The 10486-nt window shown below is 60.1% G+C and overlaps 1 protein-coding gene across 1 annotated transcript; it reads right to left on the bottom strand.

Annotated features, from left to right (window-relative positions):
• Positions 1–7448: 7448 nt before the first annotated feature.
• On the bottom strand, positions 7449–8335 carry LOC146764032 (olfactory receptor 14J1-like). Its single transcript, XM_085565429.1, has one exon. The coding sequence runs from the start codon at positions 8333–8335 to the stop codon at positions 7478–7480; it is 858 nt and encodes a 285-aa protein (XP_085421555.1). The 3' UTR covers positions 7449–7477.
• Between the last annotated feature and the right edge of the window lie 2151 nt (positions 8336–10486).

Raw genomic sequence — 10486 nt, 5'->3', positions numbered from 1 at the left:
CCTGGTCTTCGTCCTCCTCCTCCTCCTCCTCCTCGTCCTCCTCCTCCTCGTCCTCCTCCTCCTCGTCCTCCTCCTCCTCGTCCTAGTCCTCCTCGTCCTCGTCCTCGTCCTCGTCCTCGTCCTCGTCCTCGTCCTCGTCTTCGTCCTCCTCCTCCTCTTCCTCGTCCTCCTCCTCCTCCTCCTCCTCCTCGTCCTCCTCCTCCTCCTCCTCCTCCTCCTCGTCCTCCTCGTCCTCCTCCTCATCGTCCTCCTCCTCCTCGTCCTCGTCCTCCTCCTCCTCGTCCTTCTCCTCGTCCTCCTCCTCCTCCTCCTCGTCCTCCTCCTCCTCCTCCTCGTCCTCGTCCTCTTTCTCGTCCTCCTCCTCCTCGTCCTCCTCCTCCTCGTCCTCCTCCTCGTCCTCCTCCTCCTCGTCCTCCTCCTCCTCCTCCTCGTCTTCCTCCTCCTCGTCCACCTCCTCCTCGTCCCCGTCCTCCTCCTCCTCGTCCTCCTCCTCCTCGTCTTCGTCCTCCTCCTCCTCGTCTTCGTCCTCCTCCTCCTCCTCCTCGTCCTCCTCGTCCTCCTCGTCCTCCTCTTCCTGGTCCTCCTCCTCCTCATCCTCGTCCTCCTCCTCCTCCTCGTCCACCTCCTCCTCGTCCTCCTCTTACTCGTCCTCCTCCTGGTCCTCCTCGTCCTCGTCCTCCTCCTCGTCCTCCTCCTCCTCGTCCTCCTCCTCCGCGTCCTCCTCCTCCTCGTCTTCGTCCTCCTCCTCCTCCTCCTCGTCCTCCTCCTCCTCGTCCTCCTCCTGGTCCTCGTCCTCCTTTTCCTCCTTCTCGTCCTCCTCCTCCTCATCCTCATCCTCCTCGTCCTCGTCCTCCTCATCGTTTTCCTCCTCCTCGTCCTCCTCCTCGTCCTCCTCCTTGTCCTCCTCCTCCTCGTCTTCCTCCTCATCCTCGTGCTCCTTGTCCTCATCCTCCTCGTCCTCATCCACGTCCTCGTCCTCCTCCTCCTCGTCCTCCTCCTCCTCGTCCTCCTCCTCCTCGTCCTCCTCCTCCTCCTCCTTCTGCTCCTCGTCCTCGTCCTCGTCCTCCTCCTCCTCCTCCTCCTCTTCGTCCTCCTGCTCCTCGTCCTCCTCCTCGTCCTCCTTCTCCTCGTCCTCCTCCTCCTCGTCCTCCTCCTCCTCGTCCTCCTCCTCCTCCTCCTCCTTGTCCTCCTCCTCCTCATCCTCCTCCTCCTCCTACTCATCCTCGTTCTCCGGCTCCTCATCCTCCTCCTCCTCGTCCTCCTCCTCCTCATCCTTATCCTCCTCCTACTCATCCTCGTCCTCCTCCTCCTCCTCCTTCTCCTCCTCCTCCTCCTCCTCCTCCTCCTCGTCCTCCTCCTCGTCCTCGTCCTCCTCGTCCTTGTCCTCGTCCTCCTTCTCCTCCTCGTCCTCCTCCTCCTCCTCGTCCTCCTCCTCCTCCTCCTCTTCCTCCTCATCCTCGTCCTCCTCCTACTCATCCAAGTCCTCCTCCTCCTCATCCTCATCCTCCTCGTCCTCTTCCTCATCCTCATCCTCCACGTCCTCCTCGTCCTCATCCTCCTCCTCGTCCTCCTCCTCCTCGTCCTCGTCCTTCTCGTCCTCATCCTCATCCTTCTCCTCCTTGTCCTCCTCTTCCTGGTCCTCCTCCTCCTCATCCTCGTCCTCCTCCTCCTCCTCGTCCACCTCCTCCTCGTCCTCCTCTTACTCGTCCTCCTCCTCCTCGTCCTCAGCCTCGTCCTCCTCTTCCTCGTCCTCCTTCTTGTCCTCGTCCTCCTCGTCCTCCTCCTCCTCGTCCTCCTCCTGGTCCTCGTCCTCATTTTCCTCCTCCTCGTCCTCCTCCTCCTCATCCTCATCCTCCTCGTCCTCGTCCTCCTCATCGTTTTCCTCCTCCTCGTCCTCCTCCTTGTCCTCCTCCTCCTCGTCCTCATCCTCCTTTTCCTACTCCTCGTCCTCTTCCTCCTTGTCCTCGTCCTCCTCCTCCTCGTCCTCCTCCTCATCCACCTCCTCCTCCTCTTCAGCCTCCTCCTCCTCCTCGTCCTCCTCCTCCTCGTCCTCCTCCTCCTGGTCTTCGTCCTCCTCCTCCTCCTCCTCCTCGTCCTCCTCCTCCTCGTCCTCCTCCTCCTCGTCCTCCTCCTCCTCGTCCTAGTCCTCCTCGTCCTCGTCCTCGTCCTCGTCCTCGTCCTCGTCCTCGTCCTCGTCTTCGTCCTCCTCCTCCTCTTCCTCGTCCTCCTCCTCCTCCTCCTCCTCCTCGTCCTCCTCCTCCTCCTCCTCCTCCTCCTCGTCCTCCTCGTCCTCCTCCTCATCGTCCTCCTCCTCCTCGTCCTCGTCCTCCTCCTCCTCGTCCTTCTCCTCGTCCTCCTCCTCCTCCTCCTCGTCCTCCTCCTCCTCCTCCTCGTCCTCGTCCTCTTTCTCGTCCTCCTCCTCCTCGTCCTCCTCCTCCTCGTCCTCCTCCTCGTCCTCCTCCTCCTCGTCCTCCTCCTCCTCCTCCTCGTCTTCCTCCTCCTCGTCCACCTCCTCCTCGTCCCCGTCCTCCTCCTCCTCGTCCTCCTCCTCCTCGTCTTCGTCCTCCTCCTCCTCGTCTTCGTCCTCCTCCTCCTCCTCCTCGTCCTCCTCGTCCTCCTCGTCCTCCTCTTCCTGGTCCTCCTCCTCCTCATCCTCGTCCTCCTCCTCCTCCTCGTCCACCTCCTCCTCGTCCTCCTCTTACTCGTCCTCCTCCTGGTCCTCCTCGTCCTCGTCCTCCTCCTCGTCCTCCTCCTCCTCGTCCTCCTCCTCCGCGTCCTCCTCCTCCTCGTCTTCGTCCTCCTCCTCCTCCTCCTCGTCCTCCTCCTCCTCGTCCTCCTCCTGGTCCTCGTCCTCCTTTTCCTCCTTCTCGTCCTCCTCCTCCTCATCCTCATCCTCCTCGTCCTCGTCCTCCTCATCGTTTTCCTCCTCCTCGTCCTCCTCCTCGTCCTCCTCCTTGTCCTCCTCCTCCTCGTCTTCCTCCTCATCCTCGTGCTCCTTGTCCTCATCCTCCTCGTCCTCATCCACGTCCTCGTCCTCCTCCTCCTCGTCCTCCTCCTCCTCGTCCTCCTCCTCCTCGTCCTCCTCCTCCTCCTCCTTCTGCTCCTCGTCCTCGTCCTCGTCCTCCTCCTCCTCCTCCTCCTCTTCGTCCTCCTGCTCCTCGTCCTCCTCCTCGTCCTCCTTCTCCTCGTCCTCCTCCTCCTCGTCCTCCTCCTCCTCGTCCTCCTCCTCCTCCTCCTCCTTGTCCTCCTCCTCCTCATCCTCCTCCTCCTCCTACTCATCCTCGTTCTCCGGCTCCTCATCCTCCTCCTCCTCGTCCTCCTCCTCCTCATCCTTATCCTCCTCCTACTCATCCTCGTCCTCCTCCTCCTCCTCCTTCTCCTCCTCCTCCTCCTCCTCCTCCTCCTCGTCCTCCTCCTCGTCCTCGTCCTCCTCGTCCTTGTCCTCGTCCTCCTTCTCCTCCTCGTCCTCCTCCTCCTCCTCGTCCTCCTCCTCCTCCTCCTCTTCCTCCTCATCCTCGTCCTCCTCCTACTCATCCAAGTCCTCCTCCTCCTCATCCTCATCCTCCTCGTCCTCTTCCTCATCCTCATCCTCCACGTCCTCCTCGTCCTCATCCTCCTCCTCGTCCTCCTCCTCCTCGTGCTCGTCCTTCTCGTCCTCATCCTCATCCTTCTCCTCCTTGTCCTCCTCTTCCTGGTCCTCCTCCTCCTCATCCTCGTCCTCCTCCTCCTCCTCGTCCACCTCCTCCTCGTCCTCCTCTTACTCGTCCTCCTCCTCGTCCTCCTCGTCCTCGTCCTCCTCCTCCTCGTCCTCCTCCTCATCCTCCTTCTGCTCCTCGTCCTCGTCCTCGTCCTCCTCCTCCTCCTCCTCCTCTTCGTCCTCCTCCTCCTGGTCTTCGTCCTCCTCCTCCACCTCCTCCTCCTCCTCGTCTTCCTCCTCCTCGTCCTCCTCCTCCTCGTCCTCGTCCTCCTCCTCCTCGTCCTCCTCCTCCTCGTCTTCGTCCTCCTCCTCCTCCTCCTCCTCCTCGTCCTCCTCCTCCTCGTCCTCCTCCTCCTCCTCCTCATCTTCCTCCTCCTCCTCCTCCTTGTCCTCCTCCTCCTCATCCTCCTCCTCCTCGTCCTCGTAAACCTCCTCCTCCTCCTCCTCGTCCTCCTCCTACTCGTCCTCCTCCTCCTCGTCCTCCTCCTCCTCCTCGTCCTCCTCGTCTTCGTCCTCCTCCTCCTCGTCCTCGTCCTCGTCCTCGTCCTCCTTTTCCTCCTCCTCGTCCTCTTCCTCCTCATCCTCGTGCTCCTCCTCCTCCTCCTCCTCCTCCTCCTCCTCCTCCTCCTCCTCCTCGTCCTCGTCCTCCTCCTCCTCATCCTCATCCTCCTCGTCCTCTTCCTCATCCTCATCCTCCACGTCCTCCTCGTCCTCATCCTCCTCCTCGTCCTCCTCCTCCTCGTCCTCGTCCTTCTCGTCCTCATCCTCATCCTTCTCCTCCTCGTCCTCCTCTTCCTGGTCCTCCTCCTGCTCATCCTCGTCCTCCTCCTCCTCCTCGTCCACCTCCTCCTCGTCCTCCTCTTACTCGTCCTCCTCCTCGTCCTCCTCGTCCTCGTCCTCCTCCTCCTCGTCCTCCTCCTCATCCTCCTTCTGCTCCTCGTCCTCGTCCTCCTCCTCCTCCTCCTCCTCCTCCTCTTCGTCCTCCTCCTACTGGTCTTCGTCCTCCTCCTCCACCTCCTCCTCCTCCTCGTCTTCCTCCTCCTCGTCCTCCTCCTCCTCGTCCTCGTCCTCCTCCTCCTCGTCCTCCTCCTCCTCGTCTTCGTCCTCCTCCTCCTCCTCCTCGTCCTCCTCCTCCTCCTCCTCATCTTCCTCCTCCTCCTCCTCCTTGTCCTCCTCCTCCTCATCCTCCTCCTCCTCGTCCTCGTCCTCCTCCTCCTCCTCCTCCTCGTCCTCCTCCTCCTCGTCCTCCTCCTCCTCATCCTCGTCCTCCTCCTCCTCCTCCTCCTCCTCCTCCTCCTCCTCCTCCTCGTCCTCCTCCTCCTCCTCGTCCTCCTCGTCTTCGTCCTCCTCCTCCTCCTCCTCGTCCTCCTCCTCCTCCTCCACCTCGTCCTCGTCCTCCTCCTCCTCATCCTCATCCTCCTCGTCCTTTTCCTCATCCTCATCCTCCACGTCCTCCTCGTCCTCATCCTCCTCCTCGTCCTCCTCCTCCTCGTCCTCGTCCTTCTCGTCCTCATCCTCATCCTTCTCCTCCTTGTCCTCCTCGTCCTCCTAGTCCTCCTCTTCCTGGTCCTCCTCCTCCTCATCCTCGTCCTCCACCTCCTCCTCGTCCACCTCCTCCTCGTCCTCCTCCTCCTCGTCCTCCTCCTCCTCGTCCTCCTCCTCATCCTCCTTCTGCTCCTCGTCCTCGTCCGCGTCCTCGTCCTCCTCCTCCTCCTCCTCGTCCTCCTCCTCCTGGTCTTCGTCCTCCTCCTCCTCCTCCTCGTCCTCCTCCTCCTCGTCGTCGTCCTCCACCTCCTCCTCCTCCTCGTCCTCCTCCTCGTCCTCCTCCTCCTCGTCCTCCTCCTCCTCGTCCTCCTCCTCCTCGTCTTCATCGTCCTCGTCCTCCTCCTCGTCCTCCTCCTCCTCCTCCTCCTCCTCGTCCTCCTCCTCCTCGTCTTCGTCCTCGTCCTCCTCCTCCTCCTCCTCCTCGTCCTCCTCCTCCTCCTCCTCCTCCTCGTCCTCCTCCTCCTCCTCGTCCTCCTCCTCCTCATCCTCGTCCTCCTCCTCCTCCTCCTCCTCCTCCTCCTCCTCCTCCTCCTCCTCCTCCTCCTCGTCCTCCTCCTCGTCCTCGTCCTCCTCGTCCTCGTCCTCTTCCTCGTCCTCGTCCTCGTCCTCGTCCTCGTCCTCCACGTCGTCCTCCTCCTCCTCATCCTCGTCCTCCTCCTCCTCCTCGTCCACCTCCTCCTCGTCCTCCTCTTACTCGTCCTCCTCCTCGTCCTCCTCGTCCTCCTCCTCCTCCTCCTCGTCCTCCTCCTCCTCCTCCTCCTCCTCCTTCTGCTCCTCGTCCTCGTCCGCGTCCTCGTCCTCCTCCTCCTCCTCCTCGTCCTCCTCCTCCTGGTCTTCATCCTCCTCCTCCTCCTCCTCGTCCTCCTCCTCGTCCTCCTCCTCCTCGTCCTCCTCCTCCTCGTCCTCCTCCTCCTCCTCCTCCTCCTCCTCCTCCTCCTCCTCGTCCTCCTCCTCCTCGTCCTCCTCCTCCTCGTCTTCGTCCTCCTCGTCCTCTTCCTCGTCCTCCTCCTCCTCCTCCTCCTCCTCGTCCTCCTCCTCCTCGTCCTCGTCCTCCTCCTCGTCGTCGTCCTCCTCCTCGTCTTCGTCCTCGTCCTCCTCCTCCTCCTCCTCCTTGTCCTCCTCCTCCTCATCCTCTTCCTCCTTGTCCTCCTCCTCCTCGTCCTCCTCGTCCTCCTCGTCCTCCTCGTCCTCCTCATACTCCTCCTCGTCCTCCTCCTCCTCGTCCTCCTCCTCGTCCTCCTCCTCCTCCTCGTCCTCCTCCTCCTCATCCTCGTCCTCCTCCTCCTCCTTCTCCTCCTCCTCCTCCTCCTCCTCCTCCTCCTCCTCCTTGTCCTCCTCCTCGTCCTCGTCCTCTTCCTCTTCCTCGTCCTCGTCCTCGTCCTCGTCCTCATCCTCGTCCTCCACGTCGTCCTCCTCCTCCTCCTCCTCGTCCTCGTCCTCCTCCTCCTCATCCTCGTCCTCCTCCTCCTCCTTCTCCTCCTCCTCCTCCTCCTCCTCCTCCTCCTCCTCCTTGTCCTCCTCCTCGTCCTCGTCCTCTTCCTCTTCCTCGTCCTCGTCCTCGTCCTCGTCCTCATCCTCGTCCTCCACGTCGTCCTCCTCCTCCTCCTCCTCGTCCTCATCCTCCTCCTCCTCTTCCTCATCCTCGTCCTCCACGTCCTCCTCGTCCTCCTCGTCCTCGTCCTCCTCCTCCTACCGCTCCTCCTCCTCCTCCTCCTCCTCTGAGTGTGGTTCTCAGGATTCAATGACTCCCGGCTTCCAGGAACCTGGAACTCTGGGATTCCATGGCTCTGTGACCCCATGGATGGATTCAGGACTGTCTCCAAGGCCACAAGGGAACGTTGGTGCCAGCGGGAGGGGCTGCAGTGCAGGGGCACCAACAGCTGAGAGGCGACTGCAGCTGCTGCTGCTGCTGCTGCTGCTGCTGCTGCTGCTGCTGCTGCTGCTGCTGCAGCTGCTGCTTGTGGGGGTGCTGCTGGCTGGGGCAGGGCCCTGGTGTGGCTGAGCGTTCCCATCTCAGCCTGTGAGATCCTGAGAGCTCAGGACAGAGCCAGGACTCACCCAGGTTGGCACTGCACTTGAGGACAGACACAGAGAATGGAAAGTGCCCACAGAGTGGTTCCGAGCAGGTCTGTGGGAAGGAGGAGGGAGGGAGGATGAATCCCCTGCCCAAGGCTGCCAAGGGAAGCCTTTGGGAGGGAAAGCAAGCCTTGACATGACACTAAGTCCTTCAAGGGCTCAGTTGCCCACGCTGGGCAGGATTTCATCGGGCAGAACTGACAGGGCCAGATCCAGGGATGGGGAGGACATTGAGAGGGGCTTCAGGTGAGCAAACATAGCAGTGCTGAGGAACAAGGAGACCATGGCCAGGTGAGGGAGGCAGGTGGAAAAGGCTTTGTGCCGTCCCTGCTCAGAAGGGATCCTCAGCACAGCCCTGAAGATCTGCACATAGGAGAAAACAATGAACACAAAACAACAAAATAATAAACTGCTAGTAACCACAAGAAGCCCAAGTTCCCTGAGGTGTGAATTGGAGCAGGAGAGCTTGAGGATCTGTGGGATATCACAGAAGAACTGGCTCAGGGCATTGCCATGGCACAGGGGCAGGGAAAATGTATTGGCTGTGTGCATGAGAGCATTGAGAAAGGCACTGGCCCAGGCAGCTGCTGCCATGTGGGCACAAGCTCTGCTGCCCAGGAGGGTCTCGTAGTGCAGGGGTTTGCAGATGGACACGTAGCGGTCGTAGCACATGATGGTCAGCAGGAAATACTCTGCTGAAATGAAGAACATGAAGAAAAAGAGCTGTGCAGCACATCCTGTGTAGGAGATATTCCTGGTGTCCCAGAGAGAATTGTGCATGGCTTTGGGGACAGTGGTGCAGATGGAGCCCAGGTCGCTGAGGGCCAGGTTGAGCAGGAAGAAGAACATGGGCGTGTGCAGGTGGTGGCCGCAGGCTACGGCGCTGATGATGAGGCCGTTGCCCAGGAGGGCAGCCAGGGAGATGCCCAGGAAGAGGCAGAAGTGCAGGAGCTGCAGCTGCCGCGTGTCTGCCAGTGCCAACAGGAGGAAGTGGCTGATGGAGCTGCTGTTGGACATTTGCTGTGGCTGCACATGGGCACCTGTTCATGGAGAAAGGATAGTGAAGAGTTAGAGGAGATGCCTGTAATTAAAGTTAACGCCATTTCCCATACACTCTCCTCTGTAACACAGATGTGTACACTTCTGTATTTGAGAGTTTTGTGGTTTTCTTTTTATGCTGCCTCCATGTTTCTCCTGGTATTCCTGGATATCAGAAACCCTCAGCATATCTCCATCCCATTGATGAATACAGTGAGTTTTCTGAGGAAAGATGATGAGTGGAGACTGAGAGGAGATGATTATTCATTATGTTTGGAGCTTCGCTTGGCTTTCATTTTTCTCACATGAAGGATGGTCACACTCCCATGTTTCTCTTACAAACCCTCAGGTACAGGTAAGAGCAGATGGATCCACCACAGCCCAGCTCCACATTTGTAGCCAAGGACTGACCTTGCTCATTTCACCAACCCAGCAGCATTTTCAGTGTCACAACACCTCTACCTTTCCCCATAAATCTCATAAATCAGAGATTCTCTAGGACAGCTTTGCACTCTGCATTGAAGCTCCCAGCTTGGACTGAAATCTCAGGGACACTTCCAAGTGTCCCTCTGATGGCACTGGATGAAGGGAGGTGCAGCTCCTTCCCTGGCTGCACTGCCAGCATTGCCCAGAGCCGGGCACTGGGGACAGCTGTGTCACCCTGAGCCAGCTGTGCCCCCTGCCAGAGCCCCCAGTGCCGGGCAGCTGCTCCCAGCCCTGTGCTCTGCAGAGGGAACTGGGCCCGGGGCTGCAGAGCTGCCCCACGGCTCTGCTGCAGCTCTGCCTGCACAGGAGGGGCTGCACGCCTTGGAGCCCCGGCCCTGAGGGCAGAGGCTTGGCTGGGGCACAGGAGGGAGGGGGCTTGTGCAGAGGGAGGGGCTGCACTGGAGGGGCTCCTCTGGACATCTCTAAACTCTCCCTGCCTCAGCATTTCTGGGTTTTGTTTTCTCTCCTTCCCTGATCTTCTCTCTGCTTCCTGGAGATTTTCCTCCTGCAAGTGTTTCCCTGTGCCTCATCTCTCCCTGCCAGCATTCCCACACCCCAAATATCTGTGCACTCTCCTTGGCCTGACAGAACCCTGCCTGTTTGCAGGGCACTGGCTGGGGGCAGGTTCTGTTTGCAGCTTGGAGAAAGGACAGCTCAGACTGAGCCTGATGGCTCCAGCAAAGGTGCTGCTGGTGCTGTCCATGGGCAGAGTGGCTGAAAGCACATTAGGGATCTCCTGTGAACCTACTGATCACTAAAAGTAACAGTTCAGACGTCTCATGCACTTGTCAATATTCATAATCAACCTTTAATATTTATCCTTCTTTCCCTGCCACTCTTCAATAGTACACAGCTGACTACAAATTCTTAGGAAATTTCCACATTTTTATCAAAATCCTTGTCTTGGAAATATTCTATGACTAATCAGAAGCCCTCAGTATGTCAGAGCTTCATGAGCATTTCACCTCCCCTGCACCAGAAATACTCAGTACTCACAGGATCTGTGGGCATTGGGATGTTCCAGCTTTAGGAGATCTCTCCAGGAGCTGCAGCTGCATTGTCCTGCAGCCAGAGGTTCCTGTGCCAAGGGCTGGCAGTGATTCTGCCCCAGGCACTTCTCAGCCCCTTCCCAGCCCTGACTGATTGAAGCTCTCTGTGCCTCTGTGCTGTGCCCAGGCTGTCTGCAGGCAGTGCCCCAGCCCTGCTGGGCTGGGAGAAGAGCTGCTCAGCAAGAGAAATGTGCTTTTGAAGCTCTGCTTGGTTACCAGGATCACCCTCTGTGCCAGGAGCCCAGCCCAGCTCAGCAGCACAGACACAGCACAAGGACTTTAATGACCGTCTCAGGGGCTGCTGTTGTTTTCATTAGTCTCATTCCCAGAGAGTGTGCTCAAAAAACTTCTCAAGAACTCAAAGTGTGATTGAAACACTGAAGTTTCTTGAAGTTTTAATGGGTCCCACTGAGGGACACGACTGAGAAAGTGTCCCCAAGTAGAGCATAATGCTGGAGCAGAGATGACAGCAAGGGACAAGCAAGGGGAAGGTGGCTCTGGTGCTGAGCAAACCTGTATGTGTTTCAGGAATGCAAAGGGCCCAGGCCAGAGCCCCAGCCCCTGGCAAGGCAGATCCTGTCCCTCCCTCATTGCT

This window comes from Lonchura striata, chromosome 36, assembly GCF_050655825.1.
Source record: "Lonchura striata isolate lonStrDom1 chromosome 36, ASM5065582v1, whole genome shotgun sequence".
Taxonomy (NCBI): Eukaryota; Metazoa; Chordata; class Aves; order Passeriformes; family Estrildidae; genus Lonchura; species Lonchura striata.
This window is presented reverse-complemented; position numbering and strand designations above follow the sequence as displayed.

Bases quoted from the DNA above. Each gene is read 5' to 3' on its own strand.
- LOC146764032 (XM_085565429.1), bottom strand. From the start codon at position 8,335: ATGTCCAACAGCAGCTCCATCAGCCACTTCCTCCTGTTGGCACTGGCA.